At 46.5% G+C, this 25,503-nt stretch overlaps 1 protein-coding gene across 3 annotated transcripts in view; it reads left to right on the top strand.

Annotated features, from left to right (window-relative positions):
- The window catches only part of VPS13C (vacuolar protein sorting 13 homolog C), a 950,377-nt gene that overhangs the window by 597,500 nt on the left and 327,374 nt on the right, over positions 1 to 25,503 (top strand). For all 3 annotated transcript variants that reach the window (XM_063926503.1, XM_063926502.1, XM_063926504.1), the window contains one exon: positions 4,312 to 4,556. In XM_063926503.1, the coding sequence (XP_063782573.1) occupies positions 4,312 to 4,556 (245 nt within the window). The remainder of the gene's footprint in view (positions 1 to 4,311; positions 4,557 to 25,503) is intronic.

Here is a 25,503-nt window from a genome sequence, read left to right as displayed (position 1 = left end):
AAGGAGCCAGCTGATAGGAGGCTGAAAAATATCCTAAAAAGTATACACACACATGCTGGTGTTATACTGCGACCAGCGATCGCCTCAGCCTGGATGTGCAGAGCTGAGGTGGCTTGGTCGGATTCCCTGACTAAAAATATTGATACCTTTGACAGGGACAGTATTTTATTGACTATAGAGCATTTAAAGGATGCATTTCTATATATGCGAGATGCGCAGAGGGATATTTGCACTCTGGCATCAAGAGTAAATGCGATGTCCATATCTGCAAGAAGATGTTTATGGACACGACAGTGGTCAGGTGATGCAGATTCCAAACGGCACAAAGATGTATTGCCGTATAAAGGGGAGGAGTTATTTGGGGTCGGTCCATGGGACCTGGTGGCCAGGGCAACTGCTGGAAAATCCACCGTTTTTTACCCTAAGTCACATCTCTGCAGAAAAAGACACCGTCTTTTCAGCCTCAGTCCTTTCGTCCCTATAAGAGTCATATCTGCCCAGGGATAGAGGAAAGGGAAGAAGACTGCAGCAGGCAGCCCATTCCCAGGAACAGAAGCCCTCCACCGCTTCTACCAAGTTCTCAGCATGACGCTGGGACCGTACAGGACCCCTGGATCCTACAAGTAGTATCCAAGGGGTACAGATTGGAATGTCGAGAGGTTTCCCCCCTCGCAGGTTCCTGTAGTCTGCTGTACCAATGTCTCCCTCCGACAGGGAGGCAGTATTGAAAACAATTCACAAGCTGTATTCCCAGCAGGTGATAATAAAATTACCCCTCCGACAACAAGGAAAGGGGTATTACTCCACACTATATGGTGGTACTGAAGGCTAGGTGAGACCTATTCTAAATCTGGAAAATTTGAACACTTACAAGGGTTCAAATCCAGATGGAGTCACTCAGCGCAGTGATAGCAAAGAACAAGGGGACTATATGGTGTCCCGGGACATCAGGGATGCTTACCTCCATGTCCCAAAATTTGCCTTTTCTCACCGAGGGTACCTCAGGTTCGTGGTACAGAACTGTCACTATCAGTTTCAAGACGATGCCGTTGGATTGTCCAAGGCACCCCGGGTCCTTACCAAGGTAATGACCGAAAGGAGGATTCGTCTTCAAAGAAAATGGACGACCTCCTGATAAGAACAAGGTCCAGAGAACAGTTGGAGGTCGGAGTAGCACTATCTCAAGTAGTTCTACGACAGCACGGGTGGATTCTAAATATTCCAAAACCGCAGTTGTTCCGACGACACGTCTGCTGGTCCTAGGGATGATTCTGGACACAGTCCAGGAAAAGGTGTTTCTCCCAGAGGAGAAAGCCAGGGAGTTATCCGAGCTAATCGGGATCCTCCTAAAACCAGGAAAAGTGTCAGTGCATCATTGCACAAGAGTCCTGGTAAAAATGGTGGCTTATTACGAAGCGCTTCCATTCGGCAGATTTCACGCAAGAACTCTTCAGTGGGATCTGCTGGACAAATGGTCCGGATTGCATCTTCAGATGCATCAGCGGATAACCCTATATCCAAGGACAAGGGTGTCTCTCCTGTGGTGATTACAGAGTGCTCATCTTCTAGAGGGCCGCAGATTCGGCATTCAGGATTGGATGCTGGTGACCACGGAGGCCAGCCTGAGAGGCTGGGGAGCAGTCACACAAGGAGTGTGATCAAGTCTGGAGAATTCTCTCCACATAAATATACTGGAGCTAAGAGCAAATTTATAATGCTCTAAGCTTAGCAAGACCTCTGCTTCAAGGTCAGCCGGTATTGATCCAGTGGGATAACATCACGGCAGTCGCCCACGTAAACAGAAAGGGCGGCACAAGAAGCAGGAGGGCAGTGGCAAAACTGCAAGGATTTTTCGCTAGGCGGAAAATCATGTGATAGCACTGTCAGCAGTGTTCATTCCGGGAGTGGACGACTGGGAAGCAGACTTCCTCAGCAGGCACGACCTCCACCCGGGAGAGTGGGAACTTCATCGGGAAGTTTTCCGCATGATTGTGAACCGTTGGGAAAGACCAAAGGTGGACATGATGGCGTCCCGCCCGAACAAAAAATGGGACAGGTATTGCGCCAGGTCACGTGACCTTCAGGCGATAGCTGTGGACGTCCTGGTAACACCGTGGGTGTAACAGTCGGTGTATGTGTTCCCTCCTCTGCTTCTCATAACCAAGGTATTGAGAATTATAAGACATAGAGGAGTAAGAACTATACTCGTGGCTCCGGATTGGCCAAGAGGGACTTGGTAACCGGAACTTCAAGAGATGCTCACAGAGGACTAATGGCCTCGGGAGCTAAGAAGGGATTTGCTTTCAGCAAGTGCCATGTCTGTTCCAAGAGGAACCGTGGCATCGGCCTTTAAGAAAGGACCTGCTCCAGCAGGGACTTTGTCTGTTCCAAGACTTACCGCGACTGCGTTTGACGGCATGGCGGTTTGAACGCCGGATCCTAAGGGAAAAGGCATTCCGGAAGAGGTCATACCTACCCTGGTCAAAGCCAGGAAGGAGGTGACCGCACAACGTTATCACCACATGTGGTGAAAATATGTTGCGTGGGTGAGGCCAGGAAGGCCCCACGAAAAAATTTCAACTAGGTCGTTTTCTGCACTTCCTGCAAACAGGAGTGTCTATGAGCCTCAAATTGGGGTCCATTAAGGTTCAAGTTTCGGCCCTATAGATTTTCTTCCAGAAAGAATTGGCTTCAGTTCCTGAAGTCCAGACGTTTGTCAAGGGAGTATTGCATATACAGCCCTTGTGTGCCTCCAGTGGCACCGTGGGATCTCAACGTAGTGTTGGGATTCCTCAAATCATATTGGTTTGAACCATTCAAATCTGTGGATTTGAAATATCTCACATGGAAAGTGACCATGCTGTTGGCCCTGGCCTGGGCCAGGCGATTGTTAAAATTGGCGGCTTTGTCTTACAAAAGTCCATATTTGATTTTCCATTCGGACAGGGCAGAACTGCGGACTCGTCCCCAGTTTCTTCCTAAGGTGGTGTCAGCGTTTCACCTGAAACAACCTATTGTGGTGCCTGCGGCTACTAGGGACTTGGAGGACTCCAAGTTGCTAGACGTTGTCAGGGCCCTGAAAATATATATATATATATATAATTCCAGGACGGCTGGAGTCAGAAAGTCTGACTTGCTGTTTATATTGTAGGCACCCAAAAAGCTGGGTGCTCCTGCTTCTAAGCAGACTATTGCTCGTTGGATTTGTAGTACAATTCAGCTTGCACATTCTGTGGCAGGCCTGCCACAGCCAAAATCTGAAAATGCCCATTCCACAAGGAAGGTGGGCTCATCTTGGGCGGCTGCCCGAGGGGTCTCGGCTTTACAACTTTGCCGAGCAGCTACTTGGTCAGGGGCAAACACGTTTGCTAAATTCTACAAATTTGATACCCTGGCTGAGGAGGACCTGGAGTTCTCTCATTTGGTGCTGCAGAGTCATCCGCACTCTCCCGCCCGTTTGGGAGCTTTGGTATAATCCCCATGGTCCTGACGGAGTCCCCAGCATCCACAAGGACGTTAGAGAAAATAAGATTTTACTTACCGATAAATCTATTTCTCATAGTCCGTAGTGGATGCTGGGCGCCCATCCCAAGTGCGGATTGTCTGCATTACTTGTACATAGTTATTGTTACAAAAAATCGGGTTATTATTGTTGTGAGCCATCTTTTTTAGATGCTACTTCATTGTTATCATACTGTTAACTGGGTTCAAATCACAAGTTGTACGGTGTGATTGGTGTGGCTGGTATGAGTCTTACCCGGGATTCAAGATCCTTCCTTATTGTGTACGCTCGTCCGGGCACAGTACCTAACTGAGGCTTGGAGGAGGGTCATAGGGGGAGGAGCCAGTACACACCATGTGATCCTAAAAGCTTGCTTTTGTGCCCTGTCTCCTGCGGAGCCGCTATTCCCCATGGTCCTGACGGAGTCCCCAGCATCCACTACGGACTATGAGAAATAGATTTATCGGTAAGTAAAATCTTATTTTTTTTAAAGTGTATTCAAGGCGTATTGTGCCTGTAATGTAATCATAACACACATCCTGTGGCCCATGCTGCATTTATCAGCTTGCCTTTTTATGGTTTGTTATGAATATCAGTTGGTTTAGGACCATGTATTCAATACTATAGCAGTTATGGTCATTCTATCCTTTTCTTGACTTGCATATACTATATTGCTTCTTAGTTTCATAAATAGCATAGCAGTAAATCCTTAATTTGCTTTGTTCCATATTTTCTTTCCCAATGTATCATTGAAATCAGGTCAAGTTCTGTGATTTGCACATAACCACCGTTTCAATATTTTCATTTAGAATGATTGACAAAAAAGATACCTCCAGCACACGTAACATGATCGATATAAACTACAAGCAATCCGGACTGGAACGCTCAATCACAGCCATCTTGGACAAACTGTATGTTTGTGCCAGTGTGGAGTTCTTGTTGACTGTGGCAGATTTCTTCATTCAGGCCATGCCTCAGAGTCCAACCACAGATAAAACTGTGCATATCCAATCCAAACACGCTAACCCAATCAAAGCAAAAGCAGATAGAGAAGGTACGTTGTATTTTTTTGACAAGTGGCTGTCTGTTTTATCAAGTGTCACAGCTGCATGCACTGTAAGAAGTGTGTGTTTCTCCATACATGGAAGTTTATATAACATAATTTTTATGATGCGTGTGAATGATACATTAATTCTGTTTGTTTCTCTTACGTCCTAGAGGATACTGGGGTCCACATTAGTACGATGGAGTATAGACGGGTCCACTTGGAGCCTTGGGCACTTTAAGAAATCAATAGTTTGCACTTGCTCCTCCGTCTATGCCCCTCCTACCAGACTCAGTTTAGAAAATGTGCCTGGAGGAGCCGGTCACGCTTAGGGAAGCTCCTGAAGAGTTTTCTATATTGATTTTCTGTTTGTTGTTTTACAAGCATTGCTGGGTGGCACCAGCGTGCCTGCTTCGTGGGGCGTAGGGGGGAGAACGGCCCAACTTCCTAAAGGGTTAATGGTCCCGTTTCTCAGTTGACAGGACACTGAGCTCCTGAGGGAGTCATTCGCAAGCCCCACCACGGCGAGCGTACCCTCCCGCAGCACACCGCCACCCCTAACAGAGCTGAAGATAGAAGAGGAAATGGCAGCATGAGGGTTGGAGCACATCGCTGACATGCAGGCTGCGCTCCTGAGGCTCAGGATGACATGCAGCTGCAGTCCCGCAGTGAGGGGAGCGCTGAGCCACCAATGATACCCACACTGACCATCCAGTTTACAGAGCGGTTTAACCCTCGGATTAAGCACTCTAAACCTCAGACAAAGAAGATTAGGAAAAAACCTCAGGTGGCGCAGAACATAAATGGTAGACAAATGTATTACCCGTGTGGGTTAGAGTCCAACCCACACGGGTACACATTCTCAGGCTAGTGGGTCAGAACCCCCATGGTTAGATTCCATGAAGGGGATAATATCTACTATTTCTACTAAATTAGCCCATACTGAGAAAGAGACGCAACACTTAAGACAGATTCAGTTCCCGTACCAACGTCTCAGACCCCTGCCATTTGCCCACAAAAACGTCTGGCCCAGCTCATGCAAACTGATACTGATGACGATACATCAGCCCCAGAGGAGGGTGGAGTGGATGCGAGTGGGGGGGATGCTGTCCTGTCACAAGGAATACAGGCCCTGATAGAAGCTATCAGAAATGTCCTGCACATTCCTGACAAGGTGGAGGAGGAATCTTATTTTAATTTAAAAAGAAATCCTCAGCTACTTTTCCTTCATCAAAGGAATTGAATGCACTGTTTGAAGAGACTTGGGCTAATCCTGACAAAAAATGTCTTATCCCTAAAAGGTTAATTACATTCTTTCCCTTTCCTCTGGAGGATAGAAAGAAATGGGAAATCCCGCTTGTTGTGGACACATCGGTATCTAGGTTGTCACCTAAGATAGTCTTACCTGTTCCTGGGGCAGCATCCTTAAAGGACACGGCTGACCGCAAGATTGAGACCACTCTCAAATCTTTATATACTGCTGCTGGTGTGGCCCAGAGACCCACTATTGCTTGTGCGTGGATCACTAGGGCCATTGCTAAATGGGCAGGTAGCCTAATTGATGAATTAGATTCCTTGCCCAGGGGGGAGATCATTTTACTCCTACAGCATATTCAGGACTCTGCTAACTTTATGGTGGAGGCCATAAAGGAAATTGGTTTCTCCACACAGGCACTTGTGGCTACGCAAGTGGACTGCGGATGAATATTCCAGAAAAGGTGTGAAAAGCCTACCTTTCACAGGTGAGGCCCTTTTTGGAGATGAACTGGATACGTGGATATCCAAGGCTACCAGCACCCCCAGCTAGAAAAACCTACTCTGCTCCAACTCTGTAGTCCTTTCGGACAGCGAAGTTTAAAGGCAAACAAAAAGGTTCTTCTAAAGCCTTCAAAGGTAATAAAGGTAAATCCAGAAAACCAGCAGCTGCAGGTTCTCAGGAACAGACCTCCGGTTCTGCTTCCTCAAAGCCTTCAGCATGACAGTGGACCACACTGCCTGGAAGACAGGCAGGTGGGGAGCCCGGTTACATTATTTCTCTATCGTCCTAGTGGATGCTGGGGTTCCTGAAAGGACCATGGGGAATAGCGGCTCCGCAGGAGACAGGGCACAAAAGTAAAGCTTTCCGATCAGGTGGTGTGCACTGGCTCCTCCCCCTATGACCCTCCTCCAAGCCAGTTAGATTTTTGTGCCCGGCCGAGAAGGGTGCAATCTAGGTGGCTCTCCTAAAGAGCTGCTTAGAGAAAGTTTAGCTTAGGTTTTTTATTTTACAGTGAGTCCTGCTGGCAACAGGATCACTGCAACGAGGGACTTAGGGGAGAAGAAGTGAACTCACCTGCGTGCAGGATGGATTGGCTTCTTGGCTACTGGACATCAGCTCCAGAGGGACGATCACAGGTACAGCCTGGATGGTCACCGGAGCCTCGCCGCCGGCCCCCTTGCAGATGCTGAAACATGAAGAGGTCCAGAATCGGCGGCAGAAGACTCCTCAGTCTTCTAAAGGTAGCGCACAGCACTGCAGCTGTGCGCCATTTTCCTCTCAGCACACTTCACACGGCAGTCACTGAGGGTGCAGGGCGCTGGGAGGGGAGCGCCCTGGGAGGCAAATGAAAACCTATTTGGCTAAAAAATACCTCACATATAGCCTCCGGGGCTATATGGAGATATTTAACCCCTGCCAGAATACACTAAAGAGCGGGAGACGAGCCCGCCGGAAAAGGGGCGGGGCCTATCTCCTCAGCACACAGCGCCATTTTCCTTACACAGCTCCGCTGGTCAGGACGGCTCCCAGGTCTCTCCCCTGCACTGCACTACAGAAACAGGGTAAAACAAGAGAGGGGGGGCAAAATAGTGGCAAAAATTATATTATAAAAGCAGCTATACAGGGAGCACTTATTATAAGGCTATCCCTGTCATATATAGCGCTTTTGGTGTGTGCTGGCAAACTCTCCCTCTGTCTCCCCAAAGGGCTAGTGGGGTCCTGTCTTCGTTAAGAGCATTCCCTGTGTGTCTGCTGTGTGTCGGTACGTGTGTGTCGACATGTACGAGGACGATATTGGTGTGGAGGCGGAGCAATTGCCAAATATGGGGATGTCACCTCCTAGGGGGTCGACACCAGAATGGATGCCTTTATTTATGGAATTACGGGATAGTGTCAACACGCTAAAGCAGTCGTTTGTCGACATGAGACGGCCGGACAATCAGTTAGTGCCTGTCCAGGCGCCTCAAACACCGTCAGGGGCTGTAAAACGCCCTTTGCCTCAGTCGGTCGACACAGACCCAGACACAGGCACTGATTCCAGTGGCGACGGTGACGAATCAACCGTATTTTCCAGTAGGGCCACACGTTATATGATTTTGGCAATGAAGGAGGCGTTACATTTAGCTGATACTACTGGTACCACTAAACAGGGTATTATGTGGGGTGTGAAAAAACTACCTATAGTTTTTCCTGAATCAGAAGAACTAAATGATGTATGTGATGAAGCGTGGGTTGCCCCCGATAAAAAGATGCTAATTTCAAAGAAGTTATTAGCTTTATACCCTTTCCCGTCAGAGGTTAGGGCGCGCTGGGAAACACCTCCTAGGGTGGATAAGGCGCTCACACGCTTATCTAAACAAGTGGCGTTACCCTCTCCTGAGACGGCCGCACTTAAAGATCCAACAGATAGGAGGATGGAAAATATCCAAAAAAGTATATACACACATACAGGTGTTATACTACGACCAGCTATAGCGTCAGCCTGGATGTGCAGTGCTGGAGTAGTTTGGTCAGAGTCCCTGATTGAAAATATTGATACCCTGGATAGGGACAATGTTTTACTGTCTTTAGAGCAAATAAAGGATGCATTTCTTTATATGCGTGATGCACAGAGGGATATCTGCACACTGGCATCACGGGTAAGTGCTATGTCCATTTCGGCCAGAAGAAGTTTATGGACGCGACAGTGGTCAGGCGATGCGGACTCAAAACGGCATATGGAAGTTTTGCCGTATAAAGGGGAGGAGTTATTTGGAGTCGGTCTATCAGATTTGGTGGCCACGGCTACAGCCGGGAAATCCACCTTTTTACCTCAAGCTACTCCCCAACAGAAAAAGACACCGACTTTTCAACCGCAGCCCTTTCGTTCCTTTAAATACAAGAGAGCAAAGGGATATTCATATCTGCCACGAGGCAGAGGAAGGGGGAAGAGACACCAACAGGCAGCTCCTTCCCAGGAACAGAAGCCCTCCCCCGCTTCTACAAAAGCCTCAGCATGACGCTGGGGCTTCTCAAGCGGACTCGGGGGCGGTGGGCGGTCGTCTCAAGAATTTCAGCGCGCAGTGGGCTCACTCGCAGGTAGATCCCTGGATCCTGCAGATAATATCTCAGGGGTACAGGTTGGAACTAGAGACAGATCCGCCTCGCCGTTTCCTGAAGTCTGCTTTACCAACGTCCCCCTCCGAAAGGGAGACGGTTTTGGAAGCCATTCACAAGCTGTACTCTCAGCAGGTAATAGTCAAGGTACCTCTTCTACAACAGGGAAAGGGGTATTATTCCACTCTATTTGTGGTACCGAAGCCGGACGGCTCGGTAAGACCTATTCTAAATCTGAAGTCCTTGAACCTGTATATAAAGAAGTTCAAGTTCAAAATGGAGTCACTCAGAGCAGTGATAGCGAACCTGGAAGAAGGGGACTTTATGGTGTCCTTGGACATCAAGGATGCGTACCTCCACGTTCCAATTTACCCCTCACACCAGGGGTACCTCAGGTTCGTTGTACAAAACTGTCACTATCAGTTTCAGACGCTGCCGTTCGGATTGTCCACGGCACCTCGGGTCTTTACAAAGGTAATGGCCGAGATGATGATTCTTCTTCGAAGAAAAGGCGTATTAATTATCCCATACTTGGACGATCTCCTAATAAGGGCAAGGTCCAGAGAACAGCTAGAGAGGGGATTAGCACTGTCTCAAGAAGTGCTAAAACAGCACGGCTGGATTCTGAATATTCCAAAATCCCAGTTAATGCCGACAACTCGTCTGCTGTTCCTAGGGATGATTCTGGACACGGTTCAGAAAAAGGTTTTTCTCCCGGAGGAAAAAGCCAAGGAGTTGTCCGAGCTTGTCAGGAACCTCCTAAAACCAGGAAAGGTGTCTGTACATCAATGCACAAGAGTCCTGGGAAAAATGGTGGCTTCTTACGAAGCAATTCCATTCGGCAGATTCCATGCACGAATTTTCCAGAGGGATCTGTTAGACAAATGGTCAGGGTCGCATCTTCAGATGCACCAGCGGATAACCCTGTCTCCAAGGACAAGGGTATCTCTTCTGTGGTGGTTGCAGAGTGCTCATCTATTGGAGGGCCGCAGATTCGGCATACAGGATTGGATCCTGGTGACCACGGACGCCAGCCTGAGAGGCTGGGGAGCAGTCACACAAGGAAGAAACTTCCAGGGAGTGTGGACGAGCCTGGAAACGTCTCTTCACATAAACATTCTGGAACTAAGAGCAATCTACAATGCTCTAAGCCAGGCAGAACCTCTGCTTCAAGGAAAACCGGTGTTGATCCAGTCGGACAACATCACGGCAGTCGCCCATGTAAACAGACAGGGCGGCACAAGAAGCAGGAGTGCAATGGCAGAAGCTGCAAGGATTCTTCGCTGGGCAGAGAATCATGTGATAGCACTGTCAGCAGTGTTCATCCCGGGAGTGGACAACTGGGAAGCAGACTTCCTCAGCAGACACGACCTTCACCCGGGAGAGTGGGGACTTCATCCGGAAGTCTTCCACATGCTGGTAACCCGTTGGGAAAGACCAATGGTGGACATGATGGCGTCTCGCCTCAACAAAAAACTGGACAGGTATTGCGCCAGGTCAAGAGATCCGCAGGCAATAGCTGTGGACGCGCTGGTAACGCCTTGGGTGTACCAGTCGGTGTATGTGTTTCCTCCTCTGCCTCTCATACCAAAAGTATTGAGAATTATACGGCAAAGAGGCGTAAGAACGATACTAGTGGTTCCGGATTGGCCAAGAAGGACTTGGTACCCGGAACTTCAAGAGATGATCACGGAAGATCCGTGGCCTCTACCTCTAAGGAGGGACTTGCTTCAGCAGGGTCCCTGTCTGTTTCAAGACTTACCGCGGCTGCGTTTGACGGCATGGCGGTTGAACGCCGGATCCTAAAGGAAAAAGGCATGCCGGAAGAAGTCATTCCTACTTTGATTAAAGCAAGGAAGGAAGTAACCGTGCAACACTATCACCGCATTTGGCGAAGATATGTTGCGTGGTGCGAGGATCGGAGTGCTCCGACGGAGGAATTTCAACTGGGTCGATTCCTACATTTCCTGCAATCAGGATTGTCTATGGGTCTCAAATTGGGATCTATTAAGGTTCAAATTTCGGCCCTGTCGATTTTCTTTCAAAAAGAATTGGCTTCAGTTCCTGAAGTCCAGACTTTTGTTAAGGGAGTGCTGCATATACAGCCTCCTGTGGTGCCTCCAGTGGCACCGTGGGATCTCAATGTGGTTTTGGAATTTCTAAAATCTCATTGGTTTGAACCACTAAAAAAGGTGGATTTAAAATATCTCACATGGAAAGTGACCATGTTACTAGCCCTGGCTTCGGCCAGGAGAGTGTCAGAACTGGCAGCTTTATCTTACAAAAGCCCATATCTGATTTTCCATTCGGACAGGGCAGAACTGCGGACTCGTCCGCATTTTCTCCCTAAGGTGGTGTCAGCATTTCATCTGAACCAGCCTATTGTAGTGCCTGCGGCTACAAGTGACTTGGAGGACTCCAAGTTACTGGACGTTGTCAGAGCATTAAAAATATATATTGCAAGGACAGCTGGAGTCAGAAAATCTGACTCGTTGTTTATATTGTATGCACCCAACAAGATGGGTGCTCCTGCGTCTAAGCAGACGATTGCTCGTTGGATCTGTAGCACAATCCAACTTGCACATTCTGTGGCAGGCCTGCCACAGCCTAAATCTGTAAAGGCCCACTCCACAAGGAAGGTGGGCTCATCTTGGGCGGCTGCCCGAGGGGTCTCGGCATTACAACTTTGCCGAGCAGCTACGTGGTCAGGGGAGAACACGTTTGTAAAATTTTACAAATTTGATACTCTGGCTAAGGAGGACCTGGAGTTCTCTCATTCGGTGCTGCAGAGTCATCCGCACTCTCCCGCCCGTTTGGGAGCTTTGGTATAATCCCCATGGTCCTTTCAGGAACCCCAGCATCCACTAGGACGATAGAGAAAATAAGAATTCTATTTCTCGGAGTCCGTAGTGGATGCTGGGCGCCCATCCCAAGTGCGGATTATCTGCAATAATTGTACATAGTTATTGTTAACTAATTCGGGTTATTGTTTAGGAAGCCATCTTTCAGAGGCTCCTCTGTTATCATACTGTTAACTGGGTTTGATCACAAGTTGTACGGTGTGATTGGTGTGGCTGGTATGAGTCTTACCCGGGATTCAAAATTCCTCCCTTATTGTGTACGCTCGTCCGGGCACAGTACCTAACTGGCTTGGAGGAGGGTCATAGGGGGAGGAGCCAGTGCACACCACCTGATCGGAAAGCTTTACTTTTGTGCCCTGTCTCCTGCGGAGCCGCTATTCCCCATGGTCCTTTCAGGAACCCCAGCATCCACTACGGACTCCGAGAAATAGAATTATCGGTAAGTAAATTCTTATTTTCAGTCACCTTTGGGCAACATCATGCCAGGATCCCTGGGTCAAAGACCTTATCGCCCAGGGATACAGACTGGAGTTTCAGGAACTCCCACCTCACTGATTATTCAAATCAGGCTTACCAGCTTCTCCGGAAGCAGGTATGACTTTGCAGACAGCAATTCAGAAACTGGTACAATCTCAGGTCATTGTCCCAGTTCCACTTCAACTACAAAACAAGGGTTATTACTCCAACCTATTTGTAGTACCGAAACCGGACGGTTCGGTATGGCCTATTTTAAATCTCAAGTCACTGAACCCGTACTTAGGGGTGTTCAAGTTCAAGATGGAGTCTCTGAGAGTGGTGATCTCAGGTCTGGAAGTGGGGGAATTTCTGTTGTCTCTGGACATCAAGGATGCGTATCTTCATTTTTTGATTTGGCTGCCTCATCAGGCTTCTCTACAGTTGCACTGCAGGACTGTCACTACCAGTTCCAGGCCCAGTCATTGGGCCTTTCCACGGCACCTAGGGTGTTCACCAAGGTAATGGCAGAGATGATGTTTCTCCTCCGCAAGCAGGGAGTGAACATATTACTGTACCTGGTTGACCTGCTGATAAAAGCACCATCCAGGGTCAGGTTGTTGGACAGCATTGTCCTCTCAACCCGACTACTCCAGGATCACGGCTGGATTCTGAACCTACCAAAATCCCACCTGGAACCAACACGGAGGCTTCCATTCCTGGGGAATATACTGGATACGGAGGTATAGAAGGTATTCCTTCCGTTGGAAAAGGCATTGGTAATCCAATCAATGGTGCGGTATGTTCCAATATCAACCCAGATATCGGTGTATCTATGCATTCGCCTTCTGGGGAAGATGGTAGCCTCTTACGAGGCTCTGCAGTTACAGAAGGTTTCATGCAAAGCCCTTCCAGCTGGATCTGTTGGACAAATGGTCCGGATCGCATCTTCACATGCACCAGAGGATACGCCTTTTGCCAAAAGCCAGGATTTCTCTTCTGTGGTGGCTTCAGACTTCTCACCTGACTGAGGGTCGAAGGTTCGGGATTCAAAATTGGATTCTGCTAACCACAGATGCAAGCCTGAGAGGTTGGGGAGCACTCACCCAGGGGGAACAGTTCCAAGGAAAATGGTCAAGTCAGGAAACCATTCTTCCGATCAACGTTCTGGAGCTAAGGGCCATTACAGCACCCTTCTACAGTCATCGCATCTTTTTCAAGATCACGCCATTCAAGTTCAGTCGGACAATGTGACGGCAGTAACGTACATAAACCGACAGGGCGGAACGAAGAGCAGAGCAGCAATGTCAGAGGTAACAAGGATTTTCCTCTGGGCAGAAAGACACGCGGTGGCGCTTTCGGCAATCTTCATTCCGGGAATAGACAACTGGGAAGCGGACTTCCTCAGTAGACACGACCTCCACCCAGGAGAGTGGGGACTTCACCTGCAGGTGTTCGAGTCCTTGACACGTCGGTGGGGGACTCCACAAATAGACATGATGGCCTCTAGTCTCAACAAGCTCAAGCGGTATTGTTACAGGTCGAGGGACCCGCAAGCAGTGGCGGTGGACGGTCTGGTATCTCCATGGGTCTACCAGATGGTTTACATGTTTCCACCTCTTCCATTGATCCCAAGAATTCTCAAAAAAATAAAAAAGGAAAAGGTTCAAGCAATTCTCATTGCTCCGGACTGGCCAAGAAGGGCGTGGTACGCGGATCTACTGGAGATGCTCCTAGAGGACCTGTGGCCTCTGCCTCTTCACGAGGATCTTGCCTCTTCAGGGGCCATTCGTCTATCAAGACTTAACACAGCTACGTTTCAGGGCATGGAGGTTGAGCGTCAAATTCTAGCCCGGAAGGGGATCCCGGACAGGGTTATTCCAACCCTGATCCAAGCCAGAAAGGGGTAACGTCTAAACATTACCACCGTATTTGGAGAAAATACGTCTCGTGGTGTGAAGACAGGAAATTTCCTAAAGTGAAATTTCAACGGGGCCGTTTCCTCCTTTTTCTGCAGTCAGGTGTGGATGTGGGCCTACGTTTGGGCTCCTTGAAAGTCCAGATTTCAGCCTTATCCATTTTCTTCCAGAAACAATTGGCTTCCCTCCCTGAGGTTCAGACGTTCTTGAAGGGTGTTCTGCGCATCCAACTGCCCTTTGTGCCTCCTGCGTCACCTTGGGATCATAACGTGGTGTTGCAGTTTCTACAATCAGAATGGTTTGAGCCTTTACAGGAGGTTGACGTAAAGTTTCTTATGTGGAAGACCGTCACACTGTTGGCCTTAGCTGCCGCAAGGCATGTGTTGGAACTGGGGGCATTGTCTCACAAAAACCCCTATTTGATTTTTCACGGAGATAGAGCTGAACTCAGAACTCATCAGCAATTTCTTCCTAAGGTGGTGTCTGCATTTCATATCAACCAACCTATTGTGGTTTCCGGTGCTTACGGACACCTCTGCTACCTCAAAGTCCTTCGATATGGTGAGGGCCTTGAAGATCTATGTGAAGCTGACAGCTTGTCACAGAAAATCTGACTTGCTGTTTGTTCTCCATGATCCCATGAGAATTGGGTGTCCTGCTTCAAAGCAGTCTATTGCTCGCTGGATCAGACTTAGTATCCAGCAGGCTTATTCATCGGCAGGATTACCGGTTCCTAAAGTACAGACCCACTCTACTAGGTCGGTGGGTTCTTCCTGGGCGGCTGCCCGCGGTGTCTCGGCTTTACAGCTCTGCCGAGCAGCTACTTGGTCGGGTTCGAACACGTTTGCTAGTTCTACAAGTTTGATACTTTGGCCTCTGAGGACCTTCAGTTTGGTCAATCATTTCTGCAGGAACCTCAGCACTCTCCCTCCCGGTTTTGGGACTTTTGTACATCCCCATGGTACTAATGTGGACCCCAGTATCCTCTAGGACGTAAGCGAAAATAGGATTTTAATTACCTACCGGTAAATCCTTTTCTCGTAGTCCGTAGAGCAGACTGGGCGCTCGCCCAGTGCTTCGTGTTTCCTGCACTGTTACTTCGTTAAGTATTGTTGTTGGTTCAGCTGTTCCTGTTCCAAGTTTGGTTAGCATGGCTTTCTCTTGTTTATGTGTACTGGTTCGGAATCTCACCACTATCCTATTATATCCTTCTCTCAAAGTATGTCCGTCTTCTTGGGCACAGTTTCTAGACTGAGTCTGGTAGGAGGGTCATAGAGGGAAGAGCCAGTGCACACTATTGATTTCTTAAAGTGCCCAAGGCTCCTAGTGGACCCATCTATACCCCATGGTACTAATGTGTACCCCAGTAGAAAAAAGCTGTGTCAGGGCATGCTGGGATGTGTAGTTTCTCAACAGCTGGAGGGCCACAGTTTGGACATGCCTAGTGTACAGTGTATTGAGAGACGCAGTTGTGTACTGTGTCTGGAGACGCAATCCGCCCCCATTAAAAGCTGTGCGTCACCGTCCCCTCATGCCGCCATAATGACCAGTGCCCCACTAGCCGGGACGCCGGCTTAGTACTAACCACTCTTCTATCTTCTAGCTCTGTTAGGGGTGGCGGCGTGCTGCGGGAATGTACGCCCGCCGTGGTGAGGCTTGCGAATGGTTCCCTCAGGAGCTAGTGTCCTGTCGGTGAGGAACGGGACCATTAACCCTTCAAGAGGTTGGGCCGTTCCCCACCCCAATTCCCACGAAGCAGGCAGGCTGGTTCCATCCAGACCTGCCTGAAAATATCAAACAGAAAAATAAAAGCAGAAAACTCTTCAGGAGCTTCAATGCGATGTGACCGGCTCCTCCGGGCACATTTTCTAAACTGAGTATGGTAGGAGGGCCATAGAGGGAGGAGCCAGCGAACACTATCTATACCCCATGGTACTAAATGTATCCCCAGTATCCTCTAGGACGTATGAAAAATGATAGCCATGCTCCTTTGCATGATGGTCATGCCATCTTTGGTTGCGTGATGTGGAATCCCACAACCGCCTACTACAAATTCTGTGTTTTCCCCTGGACTGTATCCTGGCCGCCGGGATCCTGACAGCTGGTAAATTAACCGCATCCTGTTGGGAAGCATATACATAGGGTTGGGACTGTTATTTGGCACATTGGAAGGAATTATGTTTGCACAGTGTCTCTCTTTTTAAATCATTTTGCAAACTGCCTGATTCAGTGTAAGCTTATATTCAGCTTCCTCTATCATCAGCTCATGTGACACTGGTATTTCATAACAGAAAACCGTAATTAGTGACTGAGATAAGTCCTGCAATAATCCTTCAGGTGGCAAGCGCTCTACGTCTGAATTAATTAGGTCTACTATGGAACAGAACAACCCAGTCTTTACTAGCCTAGTAACGGTATCTGTCACGAATTCACAACACTTAATTGGTACAACAAGGCAAGTACTAATAAAACAGGTCAGACTAATTGTAGTATACCGTCTGAAATGAAGGTCTGTGTGATGCAAGGGCTTGAGGTGATTAGGGAGAGAAATTAACAGTAGGAAGTGATTATTTTTATTCATGCCATGCCATAGTTTTTGACTTTACATAAACTGATATCAGTAGTGCCGCAAAACAATTCTAAACCACACAATAGACAGAATTAATAAAATAATAACCCTGTCCTATTATCAAGGTTTATGCTTCTTCTTTTTTCCATACACATTTTATTGAGTTTTACAAAGAATAGCAGAGAAAGGAAATCGAACCATACACTTAGTCCGACACACAGTAAACAATAACATACATGAGATCGTATATAAAAAATGTTGAGCAAAAATAGAAGTGTCCTCAAAGTTAGTCTGAATTAAACATTAGGCCAACAGACCAGTTAAGTATATAATGTAGAATGAAGTATGCCAACTGAGGAATATGTAAATCTGTGATATTGAATACTACACAATACCTTCCAAAGTACAGTAGACGCAAGTGTATAATGGTTACAAAATCAAAATGTAAGGAAAAAGACAGAAGAACAGACAAGGGATCAGAGGGGGAGGGAGAGACATACTAGGAGAAGGGGATGTGAGAATACCGTGTGTGCCACACCTTGAAACACTAGATCACTTAATTGCCATAACAGTTAGCAAACGATCTCTTGATATATTGTCAGTTTGATGTCGTTGATTGAAAAATTTCTGTATATGAAGCTGTGTATTTTCATCCAAATAATTAATGTAAACATCCCATTTTCTATCAAAACATAGAACTGTCTTTTCCATATCTGGCAATGTGGCCTGACGTTCAAAGTACAGTGTACAAAGAACTGAGGGGCAGATGTATTAACCTGTAGAAGGCATAAGGAAGTGATAAACCAGTGATATGTGCAAGGTGATAAAGGCACCAGCCAATCAGCTCCAATATGTAAATTAACAGTTAGGATCTGATTGGCTGCTGCCTTTATCACCTTGCACATATCACTGGTTTATCACTTCCTTATGCCTTCGCCAGGTTAATACATCTGCCCCATAGTGTTTGACCTCTAAGAGCATTGGTGTGTGCTTACCCACCCAATGGGTCAGGATTATTTTCTTAGCTATGGTCAAAATGATAGTTAACAGAGGTATCACAGACTTCAGTTCCACTCCAAGGTCCCAAATAGAAAAATGTAACAATAGACAGGGAATGGGATGTTTTCTTAAGCATAATGGAAATATCTTATTAAAAAAAACAAAATCATCGCTTTGTCCCAGAATCTCCTAATTTTGCCACATTCCTAGAAGTTGTGGAAAAAGGGGGCTACCTGTGCACTACACTTTAGACATGGCCCTGTCTCTGAGGGGATACATAAGCCCTATGTAAGACCTTCAAATGGACCTCTTGTTAAGAAACTGAGGAAAGGTATTTTAATTATGTCGTGCAATGATCTAACAAAATCACTGGGGACGTCAACAATGGAATATCATGGGACCATTTCGCAAAGCGTTGTTTCCATAGTGTGTTATTATAGGGAACAACCAGATGCGGGTATAAGTAACGTAGCTTATATATCTAAGTACGAATAAATGACATGACTGAAATAATGTGATCAGTGTCTTGGTCTGAAAGCATCGCTGATGGCAAGGATTGAGCAAAATGTCTAGCCTGCACATACAAAAGAAATGGGCAATAGATATTGCAATCCTATCTTTCAAAAATTCAAAACTAGAAATCGCTCCACCTGGGTTGAAAATATCTCACAAAGAAGGATTGCCCCTAAATGTAGTAAAGGGGGAGCTAGAATATTGTCTGTGCAAAGTCTTATTAATAGGGCACCAAATTTTATATGTATCACGAAATAGAATGTTGGAGGATGCCATGGTGGGTAATAATTTTTTAGGAGTATGCAGGAGAGCACTAGGGGAGTAGGGGTGGAATAGTGTTTCCTCTAATTCACAATTCATAAGTATCGATGAATGCGTAAACCAGTCCAAGACATATCTAAAGAGAGCAGCCTGAGTGAAGGAGGCAATATCTAGAACCCCAAATCCGCCTTCTCCTTTAGGTAAGCGTAATTTAAAATAGGCAAGGCGTGGTTTCTTAAGATTCCAAATAAATGAGGAAAAGACTTAGGCAATGGAAGCATTTGAAGCACATAAGACGGTTTTGGAAAAGCCACACTCTTAATAACAACTGCTATTCTACCAGATAAAGATAGGGGGAGAGAAATCCAACCTGATAGTGGTTTGGTTAGAGCTACGATAACAGGCTTACAATTAACCGTATATAGGGTGCTTTGAGAAGGAGGGATCATAATTCCTAAATATTTTAAGGGATACTACAAAGCGAAAAATGAGAGCGAATGAGGTGAGAATTAAAGAATGAAGCAGTCGAAGCTAATGACAATATCTTAGATTTAGAGTAGTTAGCCCAAAATCCTGTGAACGGTCCGAATCTAATGATAATACTACTGACAGTAGGGATAGACTGAAGAGGGTTTGAATAAGAGCATGTCGTCTGCAAAAAAGACTGAGTTTCACTTCATGTCTGCCAACTTGAATACCTGAATAAAGAGGAGAAGCTTGTAGCGCAATTGCTAGGAGTTATAAGGCAATAGCAAAAAGGGGAAAGCGGACAGCTCTGACTATTACTACCCTTTAAGATATAAAAGGGAGAGGATAAATAACCATTGCTCAATATTTGAGAAGATGATCCAGCATACAAACACTGAAGCACAGAGATGAAATCCTCTGGGTAAGGGTTCGCTGACTTTAGGTTCTAAGATGTTATAGTAGTCATTGGAAAGGGCCTAGTGACTTTCCGGGTTTGAGATGACTTATAGCATTTCTAATTTCTACGACAGATATAGGTAGTAAAAGCGTAGCTGCTTTTTCTGCAGACATTTGAGGCAAGGAGAGATCCCTCCAGAAGACTGCTCTCTCAGATCTAGAGGTCAGCATAGAATGAGTGCAAAATGTCTGAGATCTCCTTTCCTGTTTTGGCCAAGCTACCATCTGCGGAAAATGTTATAGTGGTAGGCATAGGCGTGTGCGGCTAATTGTATTAGGGGGTGCACCGCCGGAGGGGCGTGTCTACCACCACACAGGGACATGTCTAGAACTATTTTACATTCTTGCGGATGGCTTAATCTAATTTCTCCCTCGTTCCTAATAATAAAGTATATACAATACACCCCAGAGAAATGAAATAAAATATAATGGTGCGACCACCGGCCGGTACTGACTGTCCGCTGTGGTATATCCCTAAGTCCTAGCTGCCGCTGCTCCCTATTGCTGCTTACACTTTCCCAACCTATCACTGACCCAGTGTCGGAACTAGAGAGTGGTGGGCCTAGGTACATTACCATTCCCCTCCCCACACCCCACCCCTCAGCACCTACACCCTGATTTTGAGTGGACCACGCTGAAAAATATGGCAGATTTAGGGGGGCCGAACATTTCAGTTTTAATATAACACAAGTAAGGTTTATAATTTACACATGTGCCATTAGAGCCACATCTGCCTCTTTCTATGCCATCAGACCCCTCCTCCGCAGGACACTAGCATTTGTCACATATGTCTCCATGCTCACCAGCTACTGACAGTAGTGCCACTTATTCACATTATACCACGTGGTATGAGCTGAAATTCACATTACACCACGTGGTATGAGCCGAAATTCACATTACACCACGTGGTATGAGCCGAAATTCACATTACACCACGTAGTATGAGCCGAAATTCACATTACACCACGTGGTATGAGCCGAAATTCACATTACACCGCACCGTATGAGCTGAAATTCACATTACACCACACAGTATGAGCTGAAATTCACATTACACCACACCGTATGAGCTGAAATTCACATTACACCACACAGTATGAGCTGAAATTCACATTACACCACGTGATATGAGCTGAAATTCACATTACACCACAAAGTATGAGCCGAAATTCACATTACAACACACAGTATGAGCCAAATTCACGTTATGCCACACGGTATGAGCCAAATTCACATTATGCCACACAGTATGAGCCAAATTCACATTATGCCACACAGTGTGAGCCAAATTCACATTATGCCACACAGTATGAGCCAAATCTACATTACGCCACACAGTATGAGCCAAATTCACATTACGCCACACAGTATGAGCCAAATTCACATTACGCCACAGAGTATGCCCCCAGCAGTGCCAGATAAACATAATACCCCCAGTGGTCACCGTTATAATATAAGAAAAACACATTATTAATAATATACATATTGAGGGATATAAATAATCTAGAGTAATAAAAAATAGAAATGTAACATATATATATATATATATATATATATATATATATATAAATTGTGTGCATGTATATACAGGCTTCCTTTCTTTTTTATCTTTAATATTTTTTCTTTCTTTTCTAAGTGCACTTAAGTCCTACAGTCTACAGATCTCCACTTTTTTTTGAGGGGGAGATAACTTTATGCACAGGAACTGGCTAAGCTGCAGGCCTGCAGTTTACTTAATACTCACCGACTGTCTAAGCTGAGCAGTGACTTGCCGGCTCCGACTCTGAGTCCTCCCGAGAGGAATGCTGGGCTGTGGCATGCACACCGGCACAGAGTGCAGGCAGGAGTGAGGGGGGGAAGAGCCGCGGGGAGGAGGAGGGAGAGAGAGCCACGGACGGGAGGGGGAGGAGAGAGATGCGAATGAGATGGGAAGAGGGAGCCATGGACGGGAAGAGGGAGAGAGATGCGAATGGGATGGGAAGAGGGAGCCACGGACGGGAGGGGTAAACAGGCCGCAGACGGGATGGGGGAAGAGAGAGCCTTGGACAGGAGGGGAGGCGAAGACAGCCGCGGACGGGAGGGGGAGTCAAAGCCGTGGACGGGAGGGTGTAGACAGCCACAGGTGGGAGGAGTAAGACTGAGCACGGACGGGAGAGAGAGCGTGCATGGGTGGCGGGAGGGGGCACAGAAACTAACAGTTATCACTGTGCTGCAGGCATAGAATCTACTAGATTATTACCATAAGGGAAAAACCTGTAACCTGCATGGAATGAATGTAGGCGAGGATTTAAACTGCTGGTGAGCTAATGTTAATGCTTAATCTGTTATTGTGCAATTATAAGCTTCATAAGAAAAGCTGGTCAATTCTGGATGGCATTATTGAGAAATAAGAGCTAAATAGGGATTTCACAAATAATGGAGCGGATGACATCAATGTGAATAATCCCTATATACATCACGGATGAACTTTTAAACCCTCTACCAATATATGGTTTCAAGTGTTTCAATCAGCCCACGCGTGGAGCTTATTCTAAGGAATTCCTGTTAATCACAAGAGTTACTATACATTATATAAAGGGTAGATTGACACATTGTTCCAAAGGAGACCTTAGTGAGGAATACAAATTGTTACATGTTTTGATGTGTTGCTGCTAAAAGATTTTTTAAAGTCACAGGATGTTTAGGCTTTCTCATAATTTTTATATATGAATAAGGTTATTTTTAATAAAACATATTAATACTTTAGTGACAGCGCTTCTCTCTGTGGTTTTTATTAATGTTAAAGTAGCCTGTTGATCTAAGTATGTTTGATGGAAAGCCCTGCACTTATGAGAGCAATAACATAAATGTCATCCCTAATAACTGACTTAGATGCCTGCCATAATAAAAGCAGCGAATCCTGTTCAGCCGTCAAATTATAAATTTTACAGGTCTCCCATGCAGCCTCCAACAGGGAATTAGCAAGGTGGGAAGGGAACCGCTATTGTTTATAAGGCCCCTTGTCTGCAGTAATGGCGATCTTATCCCAACACAAAGCGTGGTCCGACACACAAATCGGTTCAATATGGTAATCTAAAACTCAAGGGAAGAGGGCATCAGATATCAGAATATAGTCTATACGGGTAAGCGTGCTATGCGCTGCCAATTGACAAGTAAAGTCTCGGTCCAGCGGGTGGGACGCCCTCTAAACATCTATCAAACTGTTAAGCCATGTATGAGTTGCCAATTTTTGGGCAAGAATATCCGGAAGAAGAGGGTTGAGAGGATTTATCCATATGGGGGATGCAACGTTGTTAAAATCCCCACAAAATATAATAGGAAAATCGGAGGAGGAGTATAAGTGGGACATAATATGCAAGAAAAAAATCTATAGAATAATTATTTGGGGGCATAAATGTTCCATAAAACATATCAGGCCAACCCTATAGTGGCATCATTTATAAGATAACGGCCTTGAGGGTCTACTATAGACAAACTTAAAACAGTAGTGATATTATTTCTAACCAAAATGACTACACCTCTCACTCTGGAAGAGTATGGGGCAGAGGCAAGACAATTAATTTTAGTATTTCGGGAGGCAGCAAATGCGGTTCCTGCAACAAGGCTACATCAATATGGAGTCTGTTTAAATAGATAAAATTTCTGCTGCGGGGTACACTGGGCTCCACCAGGATAGACATTGGGGGTGTAGAGTAGGATCTTGATCCAAGGCACCAACAGGCTCAAAGCTTTGACTGTTCCCAGAATGCATAGCGCCGCCTCCTATATCACCCCGCCTCCCTGCACAGGATCTCAGTTTTGTAGTTGGTGCTGCAGTAGCAGACGCTTAACAGAGTGGCTGCTCCTGGCAGCCCTAAGAAGAGCTTTTTTGTCGAAAAAAAGTGAAGACTACAAGGGCTACAGCAGAGTTTAGATGTCAGGAGACATTCCCTGCTGCAGCTCCATCACTCCCCAGCGGCGCTGTACACTCCCATGTCCTGGTTGCCGGGTAACTACAGCAGGAGGCTCCAGTTTTCTTCTCGTCAGGCACACACGGCTGGTGCTCTCCAGGATCGCGTGGCCGCGCTTCGGGAGGTGGTAAGTGGGTCCCGTTCGCGGGACCCGCGCTTTATCGCGTTTCAGCGCGGCCGTGGACACTGACAGTACAGGCGATCCCACTAGGCCACCAGGGCTTGGGCACAGATCGGTTTCTCTTATAAACCGTCTTTATATAAGCCCATAGTACCGGTGGTTATGTCCAGTAGAGGGGATAGGGCTTAGACCTGTAGCCTCTCCCCCAGCCCCAGGGCGCCATTTACAGTAAATGTTCCCGCCCTGGAGCTGCATATCTCTCTCTCCCTCACTCCCAGTCAGTGTTTGGGCGCCATTTCTCTCAGCTACACTGCTCCTGGGACTGCTTGGGAAAATCCTCCTTTGTAAAGCCGCCTGACCGTTAGCGCTGTGCCTTTACAAGACACTTAAGTATTCTACATGTCGTTTAGACAGTGATAGTTAAGAAAGAGTGCATTTGGTCAGGGTTATTTGGTACAAGTACCCTGTGATATACATCCAGTCTTTACTGTGCAGTGTTATATCTATTGATTACATAGCTATATATAAGCTAGTCCAGTGCAGTATTATTGCTTGTCATAACGTCTGCATTGTACAATCTGTGACTATTTGTGTGTGCATTGGCCTGCTGGGTGACTTCCATTTCGTGTCTCTCACTCAGCTTGCTATCCCTATATTCTGTAACCTGTGGGGGCTAGGTGCGTCAGGTTTATTAGAATATAATATAGGATATTCACAAGATATACTTTTATTGTATTTTTCTCTGTGATTTTAGTCACCGTATCTCTCCTGAATCCCTGTTTGTGCTGATACACTGCGCAGGGGTTAGGGTCAGGTATTGTGCTGCTGACAAATTGTACTGTGTTACCTTATACCGCAAGCTATAACATGTCTGCTTATGAGGGTAACGGTTCTGGGGCTGAACACATTGGGAGTGGTGCTGAAGCCGCAGATACCTTTGAGGAAAATATAGCAGCCGAGGGCTCTGGTTCTGGGGGTTCCTTGCCCCCCAGTGGGACTGTGGCAACGGGGGTCCAGAATGACCCGCCGTGGGCTACTTTCTCCACACTACTGAATACGCTAGTTACTAAACTAACGCCCCCTATGGGACCTCCTATGCCGGTCCAACCGTATATGGGCCCTCATTCCGAGTTGTTCGCTCGCAAGCTGCTTTTAGCAGCATTGCACACGCTAAGCCGCCGCCTACTGGGAGTGAATCTTAGCTTATCAAAATTGCGAAGGAAAGATTCGCAATATTGCGAAAAGACTTCTCTGTGCAGTTTCTGAGTAGCTCGAGACTTACTCTTCCAGTGCGATCAGTTCAGTGCTTGTCGTTCCTGGTTTGACGTCACAAACACACCCAGCGTTCGCCCAGACACTCCTCCGTTTCTCCAGCCACTCCCGCGTTTTTCCCAGAAATGGTAGCGTTTTTTCACACACTCCCATAAAACGGCCAGTTTCCGCCCAGAAACACCCGCTTCCTGTCAATCACATTACGATCACCAGAACGAAGAAAAAACTTTGTAATGCCGTGAGTAAAATACCAATCTTCATAGCAAATTTACTTGGCGCAATTAGTGGAAAATCGCTGCGATGCGAAGAAAATTACTGAGCGAACAACTCGGAATGACCACCATGGTCCCCGCGGTTAATCCGCCGTGGGCAGATAACTTGTCCGCTCAGTTAAAGAAATTGAACCAGTCAGTGGGGTATATGCAATTGCGGTCGAATTCCCGAAAATGTCGAAAAACGGGACATTTTCGCCCAAAAAAAAAATTTTACAATGCAATTCAGTACTTTTCGTCAAAAAAACGGACTTTCCAAATTCGACTTTTTGAAATTCGACATTTGTCAAATTCGACATTTGTCAAATTCGACATTTCTGCAATGGTACAAATGCGGCAATTCGACAAAAGTATATTCAATTGAAGTTTGGAAATTCGACAGCAGTGCTTTTAGACAGTAAATTCGTCATTTTCAATCCGCCACACTTTGGTGGCGGAATCTAATAAAAAAAATTTAAAACATGTTTTTTTTTGTATTGGTAATAGCA

The sequence above is a fragment of the Pseudophryne corroboree genome, chromosome 6, assembly GCF_028390025.1.
Source record: "Pseudophryne corroboree isolate aPseCor3 chromosome 6, aPseCor3.hap2, whole genome shotgun sequence".
Lineage (NCBI taxonomy): Eukaryota > Metazoa > Chordata > Amphibia > Anura > Myobatrachidae > Pseudophryne > Pseudophryne corroboree.
This window is presented reverse-complemented; position numbering and strand designations above follow the sequence as displayed.